This window comes from Rana temporaria, unplaced genomic scaffold, assembly GCF_905171775.1.
Source record: "Rana temporaria unplaced genomic scaffold, aRanTem1.1, whole genome shotgun sequence".
Taxonomy (NCBI): domain Eukaryota; kingdom Metazoa; phylum Chordata; class Amphibia; order Anura; family Ranidae; genus Rana; species Rana temporaria.
Window position 1 is genome coordinate 116,326 of NW_024404509.1, and position 21,739 is coordinate 138,064.

At 49.0% G+C, this 21,739-nt stretch overlaps 1 protein-coding gene across 2 annotated transcripts in view; it reads left to right on the top strand.

Moving 5' to 3' along the window:
- The window catches only part of LOC120922032 (vitamin D3 hydroxylase-associated protein-like), a 37,527-nt gene extending 18,188 nt beyond the window's left edge, over positions 1 to 19,339 (top strand). For both annotated transcript variants that reach the window (XM_040334569.1, XM_040334570.1), the window contains exons 5-15: positions 1,715 to 1,921; positions 4,304 to 4,344; positions 4,545 to 4,669; positions 6,103 to 6,228; positions 9,707 to 9,804; positions 10,192 to 10,291; positions 11,243 to 11,286; positions 12,157 to 12,196; positions 12,276 to 12,384; positions 15,864 to 16,009; positions 18,175 to 19,339. In XM_040334569.1, coding sequence (XP_040190503.1) covers positions 1,715 to 1,921; positions 4,304 to 4,344; positions 4,545 to 4,669; positions 6,103 to 6,228; positions 9,707 to 9,804; positions 10,192 to 10,291; positions 11,243 to 11,286; positions 12,157 to 12,196; positions 12,276 to 12,384; positions 15,864 to 16,009; positions 18,175 to 18,300 — 1,162 coding nt within the window. In that variant the 3' untranslated portion in view covers positions 18,301 to 19,339. The remainder of the gene's footprint in view (positions 1 to 1,714; positions 1,922 to 4,303; positions 4,345 to 4,544; positions 4,670 to 6,102; positions 6,229 to 9,706; positions 9,805 to 10,191; positions 10,292 to 11,242; positions 11,287 to 12,156; positions 12,197 to 12,275; positions 12,385 to 15,863; positions 16,010 to 18,174) is intronic.
- The last annotated feature ends 2,400 nt before the right edge of the window (positions 19,340 to 21,739 follow it).

A 21,739-nucleotide genomic window follows, 5' to 3' on the forward strand; every position in this document is an offset into this window, starting at 1 on the left:
TGAATGCATATGGTCAAAAAAGGAAAATGACTACAGCAGAGAGAGAACAGCTGTAGATACACCGGCCTAGCACAGCGAGGAGGTAAGCGGTCAAGGGCTCAGGGCCTAGATAATGGCAAAGTGTACAGCTTTATAAGTATCTCAACCATAATACATATAACCGAGAGCTAACTGCAGTGCATAATATTCTACACAGATGATAGTAATTATATATTTTGTAGCGGCATGGGAAGCAAGGCAACCCAGTGGCGGAGAGGGTCCAAACACGGGGCATCCGAGAAAGTAATGCTCAACAGGATATGCTCCGTATCTGACTAAATCGCCCATGTTTGGACAAATGTGGCGGGGTGAGGATGAGGAAAAGCATAGGGAAGGGGTCCAGGGGGAATAGGGTGGGTGAGAGGGGAAAAGGAGAAGAGCAAGAACAGCAGGGTCAGGTAAGTGAGGAAGGCAGGATAGAACAGAACACTCCGACCGGGAGACGGTGAGCGCCTACCAGGCTCAGACAGACTGCGCCACCTCCTGGAGGTAAGCGTCTGTATATATGTAATAGACTGTTTTTGTGGCGCGGCTTTTCTTTGTTTATATTTAACATCACCTGCTCAGACACCTTCCTTTATCAATAGAATTCAATTAACACTCACACATGATCCCATCAGCATAAGCCTGACAGGAGGCTGTTAACTACACAAAAGAGTCAATTAACTAAGAAGGGACATTAGAATTTTAGCAGTTAAAGAGTCCCTCTTCAATTAACCCTTTGTATGCCTCACTGTAGGATTATCATGGATGTCCAGGCAAAATACATAGTTCATAGGTCTGTTACATTGGGATTCAGTCCTGACTGTGTAGTGAATGCTGGGATTCAGTCCTGACTGTGTAGTGAATGCCGGGATTCAGTCCTGACTGTGTAGTGAATGCTGGGATTCAGTCCTGACTGTGTAGTGAATGCTGGGATTCAGTCCTGACTGTGTAGTGAATGCTGGGATTCAGTCCTGACTGTGTAGTGAATGCTGGGATTCAGTCCTGACTGTGTAGTGAATTCTGGGATTCAGTCCTGACTGTGTAGTGAATGTTGTGGTTCAGTCCTGACTGTGTAGTGAATGTTGTGGTTCAGTCCTGACTGTGTAGTGAATGTTGGGATTCAGTCCTGACTATGCAGTGAATGTTGGGATTCAGTCCTGACTGTGTAGTGAATGCTGGGATTCAGTCCTGACTGTGTAGTGAATGCTGGGATTCAGTCCTGACTGTGTAGTGAATGCTGGGATTCAGTCCTGACTGTGTAGTGAATGCTGGGATTCAGTCCTGACTGTGTAGTGAATGTTGGGATTCAGTCCTGACTGTGTAGTGAATTCCGGGATTCAGTCCTGACTGTGTAGTGAATGCCGGGATTCAGTCCTGACTGTGTAGTGAATGTTGGGATTCAGTCCTGACTGTGTAGTGAATGCCGGGATTCAGTCCTGACTGTGTAGTGAATGCTGGGATTCAGTCCTGACTGTGCAGTGAATGCTGGGATTCAGTCCTAACTGTGTAGTGAATGTTGGGATTCAGTCCTGACTGTGTAGTGAATGTTGGGATTCAGTTGTGGCTGTGAAGGTGAATATCGGATGATTCATTTTTTCCTTGATTGGGAATTCTGTGGAATATTTCTGGATACACATTTTTGGTAGTGAACACATTCCCATTAATGGTGATTATTTTTTTGTTCTTTCAGCTTTGATTGCAGTAACTCCATCTACGGACAGACTCTGAATCCGCACAATCACAAGAAGACGTGTGGGGGCTCTAGCGGGGGTGAAGGTGCTCTGGTCGCAGGGGGCGGAGCCATCCTTGGAATCGGCACTGATGTTGTTGGAAGTATCAGAATGCCGTGTAGTTTCTGTGGAATCTGTGGCCTCAAACCCTCCGGAAATCGGCTGAGGTCAGTGCTTCTGTATCCCTAGAATTCCTCAATACTGGGAATCATTTACTGACCTCAGCCAATCAAAGCCAATCAAAGCTCTTGGGAGGTCTCTTGTCACCTTATATGCCCTGGACTTACCATAGTGAACTGGGGATCTGCACTGCAATACTAGTTACCCCATGACCTGGATCCATGAGACCGACTACTACTAGATATTCCATGACCTGGATCCATGAGACCGACTACTACTAGATACCCCATGACCTGGATCCACGAGACCGACTACTACTAGATTTACCATGACCTGGATCCATGAGACCGACTACTACTAGATTTACCATGACCTGGATCCATGAGACCGACTACTACTAGATTTACCATGACCTGGATCCATGAGACCGACTACTACTAGATACCCCATGACCTGGATCCACGAGACCGACTACTACTAGATATTCCATGACCTGGATCCATGAGACCGACTACTACTAGATTTACCATGACCTGGATCCATGAGACCGACTACTACTAGATTTACCATGACCTGGATCCATGAGACCGACTACTACTAGATACCCCATGACCTGGATCCATGAGACCGACTACTACTAGATATCCCATGACCTGCATCCATGAGACCGACTACTACTAGATACCCCATGACCTGCATCCATGAGACCGACTACTACTAGATATCCCATGACCTGGATCCATGAGACTGACTACTACTAGATATCCCATGACCTGAAGCCAGGAAACCAACTACTACTAGATATACCATGACCTACATCCATGAGACCGACTACTACTAGATATCCCATGACCTGTATCCATGAGACCGACTACTACTAGATACCCCATGACCTGCATCCATAAGACCGACTACTACTAGATATCCTATGACCTGCATCCATGAGACCGACTACTACTAGATACCCCAGGACCTGCATCCATGAGACCGACTACTACTAGATATACCATGACCTAGATCCATGAGACCGACTACTACTAGATATACCATGACCTGGATCCATGAGACCGACTACTACTAGATATACCATGACCTAGATCCATGAGACCGACTACTACTAGATATCCTATGACCTGCATCCATGAGACCGACTACTACTAGATATCCTATGACCTGCATCAATGAGACCGACTACTACTAGATATACCATGACCTGGATCCATGAGACCGACTACTACTAGATATCCTATGACCTGCATCCATGAGACCGACTACTACTAGATATCCCATGACCTGGATCCATTAGACCGACTACTACTAGATATCCCATGACCTGCATCCATGAGACCGACTACTACTAGATATCCCATGACCTGTATCCATGAGACCAACTACTACTAGATATCCCATGACCTGCATCCATGAGACCGACTACTACTAGATATCCCATGACCTGTATCCATGAGACCGACTACTACTAGATATCCCATGACCTGCATCCATGAGACCGACTACTACTAGATATCCCATGACCTGTATCCATGAGACCGACTACTACTAGATACCCCATGACCTGCATCCATAAGACCGACTACTACTAGATATCCTATGACCTGCATCCATGAGACCGACTACTACTAGATACCCCAGGACCTGCATCCATGAGACCGACTACTACTAGATATACCATGACCTAGATCCATGAGACCGACTACTACTAGATATACCATGACCTGGATCCATGAGACCGACTACTACTAGATATACCATGACCTAGATCCATGAGACCGACTACTACTAGATATCCTATGACCTGCATCCATGAGACCGACTACTACTAGATATCCTATGACCTGCATCAATGAGACCGACTACTACTAGATATACCATGACCTGGATCCATGAGACCGACTACTACTAGATATCCTATGACCTGCATCCATGAGACCGACTACTACTAGATATCCCATGACCTGGATCCATTAGACCGACTACTACTAGATATCCCATGACCTGCATCCATGAGACCGACTACTACTAGATATCCCATGACCTGTATCCATGAGACCAACTACTACTAGATATCCCATGACCTGCATCCATGAGACCGACTACTACTAGATATCCCATGACCTGTATCCATGAGACCGACTACTACTAGATATCCCATGACCTGCATCCATGAGACCGACTACTACTAGATATCCCATGACCTGGATTCATGAGACCAACTGCTATGAGATAGACCATGACCTGAAGCCATGAGAACCTTTACAGACATCAGAGAATTGTGTGATGTACCCTGGAAGGTGTAGAGGGGCCCTCACAATGCTTGGGGCCCATATTATTAGTATGGATGCTGCACTTTCCATAATAGGACGGTTTGTGTCTCTGTGTTTGTCCTCTAATGTCATTTCTGTGTTCTCTAGTGAGAAAGGATTGCTGTCTCCAGTCAGCGGGATGAAATCAGGTCAGACATTTGTATTATTTTATCAGGAAAATTCTGATAAAACTGATGAACCGATATTAAGACATCCTACACTATACTATGGACATGATCTGCTGTGTGTGCCGTCCTCTGTCCTCCATCACCACGTAGATCAGACGTGACATTCTGTACATGTATGTTGTCTGTGATAAGATCTCACATTGTGTGTTTGGTGTCCCCAGTTGTCAATATGCCGGGCCCCATGGCACGAGATGTGGACAGCCTGGCCCTGTTTATGAAAGCCGTTCTCTGCGATGAATTCTTCCAGATGGACCACACCATCCCACCGATACCGTTCAGAGACGAGGTACGAACCGCGATCATCGGACCTGGAACCTTTACTGTGAGGTCTCAGGTTCTCTCTGGGTCCAAGATGACTAGACTGTGCTCCATCTCCTCTGATGTGTCTCATCTGGGACCCCTCTTTCCTCTGATGTATCTCCTATCTGATGTGTCTCATCTGGGACCCCTCTTTTCTTCTGATGTATCTCCTATCTGCTATGTCTCATCTGGGACCCCTCTTTCCTCTGATGTATCTCCTATCTGATATGTCTCTTCTGGGGCCCCTTTCTCTCCACTGATGTGTCTCCAGTGTGGTATGTCTCCTCTAGGGCCCTTCAACTCTCTGATGTGTCTCCTATCTGGAATGTCTCTCCTGGGGCCCCTCTCTCTTCACTGATATGTCTCCTCTGGGGCCCCTCTCCTATCTGATGAGTTTCCTGTCTGATATGCCTCCTCTGGGGCTATTCCGATGTGTCTCCTGTCTGATAGGTCTCCTTTGGGGCCCCTCTTCCCTCTGATATGTCTCCTGTCCGATAGGTCTTCTCTGACATCCCTCTCAAATCTCTGATGTGTCTCCTCTGGGGCCCCTCTCCCCTCTGATGTGTCTCCTCTGGGTCCCCTCTCCCCTCTGATGTGTCTCCTCCGGGTCCCCTCTCCCCTCTGATGTATCTCCTCTGAGACCCCTCTCATCTCTGATGTGTCTCCTCTGAGGCCCCTCTCATCTCTGATGTGTCTCCTCTGAGGCCCCTCTCATCTCTGATTTGTCTCCTTTGAGGCCCCTCTCATCTCTGATGTGTCTCCTCTGAGGCCCCTCTCATCTCTGATGTGTCTCCTCTGAGGCCCCTCTCATCTCTGATGTGTCTCCTCTGAGGCCCCTCTCATCTCTGATTTGTCTCCTTTGAGGCCCCTCTCATCTCTGATTTGTCTCCTTTGAGGCCCCTCTCCCCTCTGTTGTGTCTCCTCTGAGTCCCCTCTCCCCTCTGTTGTGTCTCCTCTGAGTCCCCTCTCCCCTCTGATGTTTCTCCTCTGGGGCCCCTCTCCTCTCTGATGTGTCTCCTCTGGGGCCCCTCTCCTCTCTGATGTGGCTCCTCTGGGGCCCCTCTCATCTCTGATGTGTCTCCTCTGGGGCCCCTCTCCTCTCTGATGTGTCTCCTCTGGAGCCCCTCTAATCTATGATGTGTCTCCTCTGGGGCCCCTCTCCTCTCTGATGTGTCTCCTCTGGGGTCCCTCTCCTCTCTGATGTGGCTCCTCTGGGGCCCCTCTCCGATGTGTCTCCTCTGGAGCCCTTCCCTTGTTCTTTGAAGCAGGGATTATATCTCCCTACACGTTCCCACCATGTTTTGGGTAATCTGGTCCCATCCGGGGACAATATCTCCTCTCTGGTGTCGCCTCTCAGAGATATTTCTGGAACGTTTCTTCCGTATTTATCATTTTCATGATGCAGTTTTCTTCTTACAGATCTATAAATCCACAAAGCGTCTGACCATTGGATTCTATGACACCGATGGATATTTCCTCCCCCATCCGAGTGCCAGGCGAGCAATCCAGGAAACAAAAACCCTCCTGGAGGAGGCGGGACACAAGGTGCGCCCCCATAACGTCTCCTACAAGTTTTATCCCTAACTCTGATTTTATTTATAGCAGAAAACTAAGCAAAAGAAAGTGGAGGCCCCGGGGGGGCTTTCCCATGCTGGAGATGATAGAAAACCTGATATCCAAAATAATACAAACATAACATGAGGGGTGGGAGGGGGGAGAGGTGCGTGAGGGGGGAGAGGTGAGGGAGGGGTGAGGTGTGAGGGGGAGAGGTGCGGGAGGGGAGAGAGGTGCGGGAGGGGTGAGGGGGGAGAGGTGCAGCAGGGGTGAGGCGTGAGGGGGGAGAGGTGCAGGAGGGGTGAGGTGCAGGAGGGGTGAGGTGTGAGGTGGAAGAGGTGCGGGAGGGGGAAGAGGTGCAGGAGGGGGAGAGGGGAGAGGTGCAGGAGGGGTGAGGGGGGGGGGGGGGGGGGGGGGGGGGGGGGGGGGGGGGGGGGGGGGGAGGGGGGGGGGGGGGGGGGGGGGGGGGGGGGGGGGGGGGGGGGGGGGGGGGGGGGGGGGGGGGGGGGGGGGGGGGGGGGGGGGGGGGAGGGGGGGGGGGGGGGGGGGGGGGGGGGGGGGGGGGGGGGGGGGGGGGGGGGGGGGGGGGGGGGGGGGGGGGGGGGGGGGGGGGGGGGGGTGGGGGGGGGGGGGGGGGGGGGGGGGGGGGGGGGGGGGGGGGGGGGGGGGGGGGGGGGGGGGGGGGGGGGGGGGGGGGGGGGGGGGGGGGGGGGGGGGGGGGGGGGGGGGGGGGGGGGGGGGGGGGGGGGGGGGGGGGGGGGGGGGGGGGGGGGGGGGGGGGGGGGGGGGGGGGGGGGGGGGGGGGGGGGGGGGGGGGGGGGGGGGGGGGGGGGGGAGGGGTGAGGTGCGGGAGGGGGGAGAGGTGCGGGAGGGGTGAGGTGGGAGGGGGGAGAGGTACGGGAGGGGTGAGGTGGGAGGGGGAAAGATGCGGGAGGGGTGAGGTGGGAGAGTTGCGGGAGGGGGGAGAGGGGAGAGGTGGGAGGGGTGAGGTGGGAGGGGGAGAGGTGCGGGAGGGGTGAGGTTGGAGGGGGGAGTGGTGCGGGGGGAGAGTTGCGGGAGCGGTGAGAGGTGCGGGAGGGGGGAGAAGAAAGGCGTGTTTAGTTGTGGGTAAATGACAGCTCTCTGTGCTTCATTTGGGTTGTAAACAATCAGCCTGGGATTGTGTGTTCTATACATTGTATCCCGTTGTGTGTTCTATACATTGTATCCCGTTGTGTGTTCTATACATTGTATCCCGTTGTGTGTTCTATACATTGTATCCCGTTGTGTGTTCTATACATTGTATCCCGTTGTGTGTTCTATACATTGTATCCCGTTGTGTGTTCTATACATTGTATCCCGTTGTGTGTTCTATACATTGTATCCCGTTGTGTGTTCTATACATTGTATCCCGTTGTGTGTTCTATACATTGTATCCCGTTGTGTGTTCTATACATTGTATCTCGTTGTGTGTTCTATACATTGTATCCCGTTGTGTGTTCTATACATTGTATCTCGTTGTGTGTTCTATACATTGTATCCCGTTGTGTGTTCTATACATTGTATCCCGTTGTGTGTTCTATACATTGTATCCCGTTGTGTGTTCTATACATTGTATCTCGTTGTGTGTTCTATACATTGTATCCCGTTGTGTGTTCTATACATTGTATCCCGTTGTGTGTTCTATACATTGTATCCCGTTGTGTGTTCTATACATTGTATCCCGTTGTGTGTTCTATACATTGTATCCCGTTGTGTGTTCTATACATTGTATCCCGTTGTGTGTTCTATACATTGTATCCCGTTGTGTGTTCTATACATTGTATCCCGTTGTGTGTTCTATACATTGTATCTCGTTGTGTGTTCTATACATTGTATCCCGTTGTGTGTTCTATACATTGTATCTCGTTGTGTGTTCTATACATTGTATCCCGTTGTGTGTTCTATACATTGTATCCCGTTGTGTGTTCTATACATTGTATCCCGTTGTGTGTTCTATACATTGTATCTCGTTGTGTGTTCTATACATTGTATCCCGTTGTGTGTTCTATACATTGTATCTCGTTGTGTGTTCTATACATTGTATCCCGTTGTGTGTTCTATACATTGTATCCCGTTGTGTGTTCTATACATTGTATCCCGTTGTGTGTTCTATACATTGTATCCCGTTGTGTGTTCTATACATTGTATCTCGTTGTGTGTTCTATACATTGTATCTCATTGTGTGTTCTATACATTGTATCTCGTTGTGTGTTCTATACATTGTATCTCGTTGTGTGTTCTATACGTTGTATCCCGTTGTGTGTTCTATACGTTGTATCTCGTTGTGTGTTCTATACATTGTATCCCGTTGTGTGTTCTATACATTGTATCCCGTTGTGTGTTCTATACATTGTATCTCGTTGTGTGTTCTATACATTGTATCTCATTGTGTGTTCTATACATTGTATCTCGTTGTGTGTTCTATACATTGTATCTCGTTGTGTGTTCTATACGTTGTATCCCGTTGTGTGTTCTATACGTTGTATCTCGTTGTGTGTTCTATACATTGTATCCCGTTGTGTGTTCTATACATTGTATCTCGTTGTGTGTTCTATACATTGTATCCCGTTGTGTGTTCTATACATTGTATCTCGTTGTGTGTTCTATACATTGTATCCCGTTGTGTGTTCTATACATTGTATCCCGTTGTGTGTTCTATACATTGTATCTCGTTGTGTGTTCTATACATTGTATCTCGTTGTGTGTTCTATACATTGTATCCCGTTGTGTGTTCTATACATTGTATCTCGTGTGTTCTATACATTGTATCCCGTTGTGTCTTCTATACATTGTATCTCGTTGTGTGTTCTATAAATTGTATCTCGTTGTGTGTTCTCTACATTGTATCCCGTTGTGTGTTCTATACATTGTATCTCGTGTGTTCTATACATCGTATCCCGTTGTGTGTTCTATACATTGTATCTCGTTGTGTGTTCTATACATTGTATCCCGTTGTGTGTTCTATACATTGTATCCCGTTGTGTGTTCTATACATTGTATCCCGTTGTGTGTTCTATACATTGTATCCCGTTGTGTGTTCTATACATTGTATCCCATTGTGTGATCTATACATTGTATCTCGTTGTGTGTTCTATACATTGTATCCCGTTGTGTGTTCTATACATTGTATCCCGTTGTGTGTTCTATACATTGTATCCCGTTGTGTGTTCTATACATTGTATCCCGTTGTGTGTTCTATACATTGTATCCCGTTGTGTGTTCTATACATTGTATCCCGTTGTGTGTTCTATACATTGTATCTCGTCGTGTGTTCTATACATTGTATCCCGTTGTGTGTTCTATACATTGTATCCCGTTGTGTGTTCTATACATTGTATCCCGTTGTGTGTTCTATACATTGTATCCCGTTGTGTGTTCTATACATTGTATCCCGTTGTGTGTTCTATACATTAGAACTGATTGGATATGATATTGCTTTTCTCCCCAGCTGGTTCCCTTTACTCCCCCTAGAATTGAATACGCCCTGAACGAGCTCTGCATCCGCGGATTCTTCGCTGACGGGGGGAAGACGCTGGTAGAGAAATTGTGAGTTGATGGCGGAGCAGTCAGATCGCTGAGCCTGGCTGCTCATAATGTGGTGACTGAGCGCATCTCCTCTATGAACTGTGTACTGCTATATATACAATGTATGGGGTGTCAGTGTATATACAATGTCCGGGTTCTCCATGTATATACAATGTCCGGGTTCTCCATGTATATACAATGTCCGGGTTCTCCATGTATATACAATGTCCGGGTTCTCCATGTATATACAATGTCCGGGTTCTCCATGTATATACAATGTCCGGGTTCTCCATGTATATACAATGTCCGGGTTCTCCATGTATATACAATGTCCGGGTTCTCCATGTATATACAATGTCCGGGTTCTCCATGTATATACAATGTATAGATTGTGTCTCTCCCACGCAGTAAGCCGGACGTGGTGGATCCTCACCTGAAGCAGCAGCTCCTCCTCTGGAGAATCCCGGGCATCCTGAAGAAGATCGGGGCGTTCTTTCTGAGGCCCATGGTGAGTAGATCTTACATCATGAAGGTGATGATAATATTGTACGGCTCAAATCTTCTCCTCCTGGGACTCAGGACTGTTAGGGGGCTGCGGATGCTGCCATCTTGGATGAAAAGGCAGCGGTGTCACAGATAGGAGGGGGGATGGAATGGCAGCAGTGTCACAGATGGGAGGGGGGATGAAAAGGCAGCGGTGTCACAGATGGGAGGGGGATGTAAAGGCAGTGGTGTCACAGATGGAATGGGGATGTAAAGGCAGTGGTGTCACAGATAGGAGGGGGATGAAAAGGCAGCGGTGTCACAGATGGGAGGGGGGATGAAAAGGCAGCGGTGTCACAGATGGGAGGGGGGATGAAAAGCAGCGGTGTCACAGATGGGAGGGGGGTTGAAAACAGATAGGAGGGGGGATGAAAAGGCAGCGGTGTCACAGATGGGAGGGGGATGTAAAGGCAGCGGTGTCCCAGATGGGAGGGGGATGGAATGGCGGCGGTGTCCCAGACGGGAAGGGGGATGGAATGGCAGCGGAGTTCCAGATGGGAGGGGGGGATGAAAAGGCAGCGGTGTCACAGATGGGAGGGGGGATGAAAGGGCAGCGGTGTCCCAGATAGATGGGGGGATGAAAAGGCAGCGGTGTCACAGATGGGAGGGGGATGTAAAGGCAGCGGTGTCACAGATGGGAGGGGGGATAGAATGGCAGCGGTGTCACAGATGGGAGGGGGGGATAGAATGGCAGTGTTGTCCCAGATGGGAGGGGGGATAGAATGGCAGCGGTGTCACAGATGGGAGGGGGGATAGAATGGCAGCGGTGTCACAGATGGGAGGGGGGATAGAATGGCAGCGGTGCCACAGATGGGAGGGGGGATAGAATGGCAGTGTTGTCCCAGACCGGAAGGGGGATGGAAGAGGTCATTACAGCGCCACCTACAGACTCCTCATCATCAATATCTCCTCATAGTACCCGCGAATTGCCAACCACCTGGAGGCGCACAGCGGAGTGGGGTAGGTGAGGTGTGACTTCTTACCCATAATGCTAAGCGAGCTTTTCTAACCGCCAATCTACTGACCGCCAGCTGACTTGTTTTCTATTAACTGCTATAAATCATTTCCGCACAACGCCAGCAAGAGTGTATGGATGTACCAGTCTGTGCCCAGTGTATGCCAGACTGTGCCCTGTGTATGGATATATCAGTCTGCGCCCAGTGTATACCAGTCTGTGCCCAGTGTATGGATATATCAGTCTGTGCCCAGTGTATACCAGTCTGTGCCCAGTGTATGGATATACCAGTCTGTGCCCAGTGTATGGATACATCAGTCTGTGCCCAGTGTATACCAGTCTGTGCCCAGTGTATGGATGTACCAGACTTTGTCCAGTGTATACCAGTCTGTGCCCAGTGTATGCAAATCTGTACCCAGGGTATGGATATACCAGTCTGTGCCCAGTGTATGGCTATAGCAGCCTGTGCCCTATGTATGGTTATTCCAGTCTTTGCCCAGTGTATGCCAGTCTGTGCCCAATGTATTTATATACCAGTTTGTGCCCAGTGTATATCATTCTGTGCCCAGTGTATGGATATACAAGTCTGTGCCCAGTGTATGGATATACCAGTCTGTGCCCAGTGTATACCAGTCTGTGCCCAATGTATACCAGTCTGTGCCCAGTGTATACCAGTCTGTGCCCAGTGTATGCCAGTCTGTGCCCAGTGTATGGATATACCAGTCTGTGCCCAGTGTATGGATATACCAGTCTGTGCCCAGTGTATGGATATACCAGTCTGTGCCCAGTGTATACCAGTCTGTGCCCAATGTATTTGTATACCAGTCTGTGCCCTGATTGTCCTCTAATCTCTCCTCTTCTCCCCCCCCCCCCAGCTCGGTGAAGGGTCTCTGGAAACATTACACGGCTATTCAGGTAGGTCGGGTGACTCTGTCGGTGAATTGCGTAGATGGTGCCGGTTAGACGGGCGACTGACCATCGTCTCTGATTTCAGGAATATCGCAACGAGTTCGTCGGTGAATGGAGGAAGCTCGGTCTGGACGCTCTGCTGTGTCCTTCGCTCAGTCCGGCCTTCAATATCGGATCACCCGGGAAACTCTTTGGTAACTCCCAGACTTCTTTGCAATAGCTCCTCCCCCCTGTGACATCACAGCGCTGTCCTGCCAGCTGTTCAAAATTTCAGGGTGACAACACAATTGGTGTCCGTTCTTTTGTGGTCACCGTCTGGCCAGTGATATTCTTCTTATCCTGATTGCACACACAGATACTGCTGCCCATATATGGCATGGCGTACATTCTGCCAGCCGGCCCATCCCCCGTCCAAACGTTCGATGCTGACATAGAACTGGTGCAATTCAAATCTTGGAAAGGATAAAGTAATAGAAATGGTTAATGGTGCGCTGTTCCTTTAACCACTTCCCGTCCGGCCAATAGCAAAATGAGGGCCGGGAAGTTAGTTCAGTTATCCTGACTGGGCATCATACGACGTACAGCAGGACAAGCCGCGGGGGCGGGCAGCGCCGCTATCGGTGGCTCTGACACACCGCATCTCCGATCGTGGTAAAGAGCCTCTGACGGAGGCTCTTTACCACGTGATCAGCTGTGACCAATCAGGAAGTGCTGGTAACCGGATTTCCTCGGTTCGCGCTGACAGGGAAAGCCAATCGTGCACTGAGAATCGGCACATTGATTATCAGCGCCGCCCCCATCAGCGGTGAAAAATGTATGTTAGATTGGAAAAAATTTAAGGCCCAGATTCTCAAAGGGCTTACGACGGCGCAACGCAATGTACGCCGTCGTAAGTCCTAATCTGGGCCGTCGTATCTATGCGACTGATTCTTAGAATCAGTTACGCATAGATATCCATTAGATCCGACAGGCGTAAGGCTCTTACGCTGTCGGATCTTAAATGCATTTTTTTTTTCGCCGCTAGGTGTCGCCTCCGTCGTTTTCCCCGTCGAGTATGCAAATTAGCAAAATACGCGAATTCCCGAACGTACGCGCGGTCGACGCAGTGAAGTTACGACGTTTACGTTAGGATTTGCGACGCGTAAAGTTGCCCCTGCTATATGAGGGGCAACCACTGTTAAGTATGGCCGTCGTTCCCGCGTCGAAATTTAAAAATTTACGTCATTTGCGTAAGTCGTCCGTGAATGGGGCTGGACGCCGTTTACGTTCACGTCGAAACCAATGACGTCCTTGCGACGTCATTTAGTGCAATGCACGTCGGGAAATTTTAGGAACGGCGCATGTGCATTACGTTCGGTGCAGGAACGCGCCTAATTTAATTTCTCCACGCCCCCTACCCGGCTCATTTGAATTAGGCGGGCTTGCGCCGGGGGATTTACGCTACGCCGCCGCAACTTTACAGGCAAGTTCTTTGTGAATAAAGCATTTGCCTGTAAAACTTGCGGCGGCGTAACGTAAATGACATACGTTACGCCGCCGCAGTTTTACGCCAATCTACGAGAATCTGGGCCTAAGTACATAAGAGAATCCATACACTTAGTAAAAGGTGTGACAAGTGGAAATGGTATTGGACTCCATGTTCAAGAAAAACAGCAAAGTGTTCCATCCACAAGAAAAGAGACTGGCCTCTTACCGGATCTGATTTGGCCTCTTACCGGATCTGATTTGGCCTCTTACCAGATCTGATTTGGCCTCTTACCGGATCTGATTTGGCCTCTTACCAGATCTGATTTGGCCTCTTACCAGATCTGATTTGGCCTCTTACCAGATCTGATTTGGCCTCTTACCGGATCTAATTTGGCCTCTTACCGGATCTAATTTGGCCTCTTACCATATCTGATTTGGCCTCTTACCAGATCTGATTTTGCCTCTTACCAGATCTGATTTGGCCTCTTACCAGATCTGATTTGGCCTCTTACCAGATCTGATTTGGCCTCTTACCATATCTGATTTGGCCTCTTACCATATCTGATTTGGCCTCTTACCGGATCTGATTTGGCCTCTTATCGAATCTGATTTGGCCTCTTACCAGATCTGATTTGGCCTAACGGATCTAATTTGGCCTCTTACCGGATCTAATTTGGCCTCTTACCATATTTGATTTGGCCTCTTACCATATCTGATTTGGCCTCTTACCAGATCTGATTTTGCCTCTTACCGGATCTGATTTGGCCTCTTACCAGATCTGATTTGGCCTCTTACCGGATCTGATTTGGCCTCTTACCGGATCTGATTTGGCCTCTTACCAGATCTGATTTGGCCTCTTGCCAGATCTGATTTGGCCTCTTACCAGATCTGATTTGGCCTCTTACCATATCTGATTTGGCCTCTTACCGGATCTGATTTTGCCCCTTACCAGATCTGATTTGGCCTCTTACCGGATCTGATTTGGCCTCTTACCGGATCTGATTTGGCCTCTTACCGGATCTGATTTGGCCTCTTACCGGATCTGATTTGGCCTCTTACCAGATGTGATTTGGCCTCTTACCAGATCTGATTTGGCCTCTTACCGGATCTAATTTGGCCTCTTACCATATCTGATTTGGCCTCTTACCAGATGTGATTTGGCCTCTTACCATATTTGATTTGGCCTCTTACCAGATCTGATTTGGCCTCTTACCAGATCTGATTTGGCCTCTTACCAGATCTGATTTGGCCTCTTACCAGATCTAATTTGGCCTCTTACCGGATCTCATTTGGCCTCTTACCATATCTGATTTGGCCTTGTACCGGATGTCATTTGGCCTCTTACCAGATCTGATTTGGCCTCTTCCCATATTTGATTTGGCCGCTTACCATATCTGATTTGGCCTCTTACCATATCTGATTTGGCCTCTTACCGGATCTGATTTGGCCTCTTACCGGATCTGATTTGGCCTCTTACCGGATCTGATTTGGCCTCTTACCAGATCTGATTTGGCCTCTTACCAGATCTGATTTGGCCTCTTACCGGATCTAATTTGGCCTCTTACCATATTTGATTTGGCCTCTTACCATATTTTATTTGGCCTCTTACCATATCTGATTTGGCCTCTTACCGGATCTGATTTGGCCTCTTACCGGATCTGATTTGGCCTCTTACCGGATCTGATTTGGCCTCTTACCGGATCTGATTTGGCCTCTTACCAGATCTGATTTGGCCTCTTACCAAACTGAAATTCTCAAGAATTTTTGTATCCGAATTTTTTAAATCACAATACTACCAAATTTAAACGAATCCGAAATAGCGGGAAAAAAAAACATTTGGACGAAATTCAAATTTAAATCGTTTTCGAATTTGAAAAGTTTTTCAAATTTCCAAAGACCATAAAATAGAATAGAAAAAAAATAATAGAATGGAAAAAAATAATAGAATGGAAAAGAATATAACAGAAAAAAAAAAGCATAGAGTACAATAGAGTAAAACGGAACAAAATAGTATAGAAAACAAAAGAACAGAATAGACCAGAATATAATAGAAACAAATAGAATAACATAGAATACAACCATCTTCTGAAACTCAAATTTCAAATAGAATACATTTTAATTTGAATATATAACAAGAGACTAGACTAGAAAAGAATAGAATAGTAAAAAGAAAAGAATAGACTATAATATTTTTGGTGTTTTCCAGCCGGATTCAGCTTCACCATGCTCTTCAATGTCCTGAATTTCCCGGCCGGAGTTCTTCCCGTCACCACGGTCAGTGCCGAGGACGAGGAGGAGCTGAAACATTATAAAGGATATTATAACGACCTCTGGGACAAGGAGATCATCCAGGTCAGTGCGTCCCGAGATCTACAACCCCTTCACCATCACCCAACGTGAGGGGGGGGTCACAGACCACTGACTCCGCAACCCCACTGATTGAGGACTCCACCCCACTGATTGATGACTCCACCCCATTGATTGATGACTCCATCCCAATGACTGATGACTCCACCCCACTGATTGATGACTCCACCCCACTGATTGATGACTCCACCCCACTGATTGATGACTCCATCCCAACGACTGATGACTCCACCCCACTGATTGATGACTCCACCCCACTGATTGATGACTCCATCTCAACGACTGGTGACCCCCCCCCCCCACTGATGACTCCATCCCAACGACTGATGACTCCATCCCAACGACTGATGATCCCCCCAATGATGACTCCATCCCAACGACTGATGACTCCACCCCACTGATTGATGACTCCATCCCAACGACTGATGACTCCATCCCACTGATTGATGACTCCACCCCACTGATTGATGACTCCCCTCCCAATAATGACTACATCTCAATGACTGATTGACTCCATCCCACTGATTGATGACTCCATCCCACTGATTGATGACTCCATCCCAACGACTGATGACTCCACCCCACTGATTGACGACTCCATCCCAACGACTGATGACTCCACCCCACTGATTGATGACTCCATCCCAACCACTGATGACTCCACCCCACTGATTGATGACTCCACCCCACTAATTGATGACTCCATCCCAACGACTGATGACTCCATCCCAACGACTGATGACTCCATCCCAACGACTGATGACTCCACCCCACTGATTGATGACTCCCCTCCCAATAATGACTACATCTCAATAAATGATTGACTCCACCCCACTGATTGATGACTCCACCCCACTGATTGATGACTCCACCCCACTGATTGATGACTCATCCCAACGACTGATGACTCCACCCCACTGATTGATGACTCCACCCCACTGATGACTCCACCCCACTGATTGATGACTCCACCCCACTGATTGATGACTCCATCCCAACGACTGATGACTCCACCCCACTGATTGATGACTCCCCTCCCAATAATGACTACATCTCAATGACTGATTGACGACTCCACCCCACTGATTGATGACTCCACCCCACTAATTGATGACTCCACCCCACTGATTGATGACTCCATCCCAACGACTGATGACTCCACCCCACTGATTGATGACTCCATCTCAACAACTGGTGCCCCCCCCCCCACTGATGACTCCATCCCAACGACTGATGACTCCATCCCAACGAATGATGACATCCCCCCAATGATGACTCCATCCCACTGATTGATGACTCCATCTCAATGACTGGTGACCCCCCCCCACTGATGACTCCATCCCAACGACTGATGATCCCCCCAATGATGACTCCATCCCAACTACTGATGACTCCACCCCACTGATTGATGACTCCCCCCCCCTATGATTGATGACCCCATCTCAACGACTAATTGATGACTCCCCCCCCTCACTGATTGATGACTTCATCCCAACGACTGATGACTCCCCCCACTGATGACTCCATCCCAACGACTTATGACGCAATCCCACTGATTGATGACTCCCCCCCACTGATGACTCCTTCTCAACTACTGATGACTCTACCCCACTGATTGATTATTCCATCCCAACTATTGATGACTCCACCCCACTGATTAATGACTCCATCCTAACGACTGGTGACCCCCCCCCCACTGATGATTCCACCCCAATGACTGATGACTCCCCCCCACTGATGACTCCACCCCAATAACTGATGACTCCACCTCAACGACTGATGACCCCCCCCCACTGATGACTCCACCCCAATGACTGATGACTCCCCCCCCAACTGATGACTCCATCTCAACGACTGATGACCCCCCCCACTGATTGATGACTCCATTCCAATGACTGATCACTCCCCCCCCCCCCACTGATGACTCCATCTAAACGACTAAAGATTCCACCCCACTGATTGATGACTCCCGCCACCGATGACTCCATCTCAATGACTGATGACTCCACTCCACTCATTATTGACTCCACCTCACCAACTGATGGATCCACCCCAACGACAGAATCTCACCCCACCAACTGACAGCTCTGTTTTCAGAATTTCAGGCCTATGTGATGTCATTCTGAATGTTGTCCATCTTTGTCTTCCAGGCGATGGAGGGGGGTGTCGGCCTCCCGGTGGCGGTTCAGTGTGTGGCACTACAGTGGCAGGAAGAGCAGTGCCTCCGCCTGATGAAGGAAGTGGAAAGTGTCACCCGCGAGAATGCGAACAAGTGATGACTCCGCCCACAGTGAACAAAAACTTCACTAACCTGCCCCTCCCCCCAGCCAACCACAGCAATCACTGATCCCACCTCCCCCCCACCATAATCACTGATCCCACCTCCCCCCCACAATAATCACTAATCCCTCCCCCCCACCAACCACAACAATCACTGAACCCCCTCCCTCTCCAACCACAACAATCACTGATCCAACCTCCCCCACAACAATCACTAAACCCCCTCTAACCACAACGATCACCGATCCCCCTTAACCCACAATAATCACTACCCCCCCCCCCCCCCTCCAACCACAACAATCAGTAAACCCCCTCCCTCTCCAACCACAACAATCACTGATCCAACCTCCCCCACAATAATCACTAATCCCCCCCTCCAACCACAATAATCACTAACCCCCCTCCAACCACAACGATCACCGATCCCCCTTCTCCCACAATAATCACTAATCAATGATCCCCCCCCCCCCAACCACAACAGTTATTGAATTCTCTGCCAGCAAACCACAGCACTCACTGACCCCCCCCCCCCCCCGAATAATCATTTATCCCCCTCACTAACCAAAATAATTACTGATTCCCTTCCAAACCAACCACCGATCCTTCCACTGATCCTCCCTCTCCCCACCAACCACAACAATCACTGATGTCCTCCCAATCCTGTACCAATTACCAATTAACCCCCCCAAACCAGTTACTGATCCTCCACCCCTCACCAACCACACCACCTCTCTGATCCCCCCTCCCCTCGCTGCCGTTCTTCGTCATTGTGCTCCGTTGGCTTCCATCCTCCCCCCCCCCACATGAAGATTTTGGACTTCTGCCCTCCTGATGACCCTCCGGTGTTGGTGAAGCCGAATCAGGAGGTCTCCTTGCCTTCTATCTGCCCCCCCCCCCCCCCAGCCCTCTGGGGTTGAATTGGTTTTGTCCCGGGAGATCTCCACTTTGCCTTCTGGAACAATCATTCATGGAGGAAGAAATGTCCAACCTGGAAAGAGATTTCCTTGTTAGAAATAAAAAAACATTTGGAAGTTTCTGGATTGTTTCTTTCCAACATGGAATGTGATGGGATTATTGGTGGAGTGCCGAATTCTCCCTAAAAATTAACATTGGTTATGGTGGGGGATTCCAACCCTGTGCATGTTCTGTATGGGGCTTGTAGGGGCCAAGGGCCAATAAAATCTTCAGATATATTGGGTATGGTGAGGGATTCCAACCCTGTGCGTGTTCTGTATGACGATCCTAGGGGCCAAGGGCCAATAAAATCTACAGATACATTGGTTATGGTGAGGGGTCAAGTCCTGTGTGTGCATGTTCTATATGGGGCTCCCAGGATCCAATGAAATCTTCAGATACATTGGTTATGGTGAGGGTGGTCAAGTCCTGTGCGTGTTCTATATGGGGCAACTAGGGGCCAAGGGCCATTAAAACCTTCAGATACAATGGTTACATACGTTCTGTATGGGCCAGGGGCCAACAACAAAATTGCCAGACATGTTGGTTATGGTGGGGGAGTACAGCCCTCTGCACATTCTGTATGGGGCTCCTAGGGGCCAAGGGCCAATGAAATCTTCAGATGCATTGATTATGGTGGGGGTAACCCAGCACTGTGCATGTTCTGTTTGGGGCTCCTAGGGGCCAAGGGCCAATGAAATCTTCAGATACATAGGGTTATGGTGAGGGATGTCAGGCCTGCGCATGTTGTGTATGGACCCCCTCTAGATGGCAAGGGCCAACAAAATCTTCAGATACATTGGTTATGGTGGGGGAGTAGTAAAAGGTGGGGGGGGGGGGTCCTGCCCTGTACATTTTCTATATGGGGATCCTAGGGGCCAGGAGGATCCAATGAAATCTTCAGATACATTGGTTATGGTGAGGGTGGTCAAGTCCTGTGCGTGTTCTATACGGGGCAACTAGGGGCCAAGGGCCATTAAAACCTTCAGATACAATGGTTACATACGTTCTGTTTGGGGTAGGGGCCAACAAAATTGCCAGACATGTTGGTTATGGTGGGGGAGTACAGCTGCACATTCTGTATGGGGATCCTAGGGGCCAAGGGCCAATGAAATCTTTAGATGCATTGATTATGGTGAAGGGGAACCCAGTACTGTGCATGTTCTGTTTGGGGCTCCTAGGGGCCAAGGGCCAATGATATCTTCAGATACATAGGGTTATGGTGAGGGATCTCAGGCCTGCGCATGTTCTGTATGGACCCCCTCTAGATGCCAAGGGCCAACAAAATCTTCAGATACATTGGTTATGGTGGGGGAGCCCAGGCCTGTGCACGTTCTGTATGGGGGCTCCTAGGGGACCAATGAATTCTTCAGATACATTAGTAAAATGTGGGGGGGGGGGGGGGGGGGTCCTGCCCTGTACATTTTCTATATGGGGATCCTAGGGGCCAGGAGGATCCAATGAAATCTTCAGATACATTGGGTATGCTGGGGGATGCCCAACCCTGTGCATGTTCTCTGTGGGGCTCCTAGGGGCCAAGGGCCAATAAAATATAAAGATACATTGGTTATGGAGGGGAGACAGTAATGGACATGTTCTGTATGGGCCAGGGGCCAACAAAAATGCCAGACATGTTGGTTATGGCGGGGGAGTACAGCCCTGTGCACATTCAGTATGGGGATCCTAGGGACCAAGGGCCAATGAAATTTTCAGATACATTGGTTATGATGGGGGAAACCCAGCACTGTGCATGTTCTGTTTGGGGCTCCTAGGGGGCCGATTAATTCTTCAGGTACATTGGTAAAGGTGAGGGGAGGGGGGGTCCTGCCCTGTACATTTTCTATATAGGGATCCTAGGGACCAGGATCCAGTTAAATCTTCAGATATATTGGGTATGGTGGTGAAGCCCAACCCTGTGCATGTTCTGTATGGGGCTCCTAGGGGCCAGGAGCCAATAAGATCTTCAGATACATTGGTTATGGAGGAGGGGGGGGGCAGTAATGTACACGTTCTGTATGGGGTAGGGGCCAGGAGCCAGCAAAAATGCCAGATACATTGGTTATGATGGGGGAGTACAGCCCTGTGCACATTCTGTGTGGGGATCCTAGGGGCCAATAAAATTTTCAAATACATTGGTTATGGTGGGAGGAGCCCAGGCCTGTACATGTTCTGTATGGACCCCCCCCTAGATGCCAAGGGCTAACAAAATCTTAAGATACATTGAGCAAAAAAGGGGAGTGTAGCCTCATATAAAAATAAATAATATAAATAAAAATGTACCATCATCCCAGTTACAGTAGAAAAAAGGGGTGAGAGGGAAAGCAAGGGAATAGTAGCTGAAGCTAAACCCATCGTTACCCACTCAGTAGGTTGAGGGGACTATCTCGGTACAGATAAATAACAATAAACATAAATATATTTTTTTTTATTGAAATATAAAATTGCAAAACAGAACAACTGTACAAATCCATGATTGGTCGA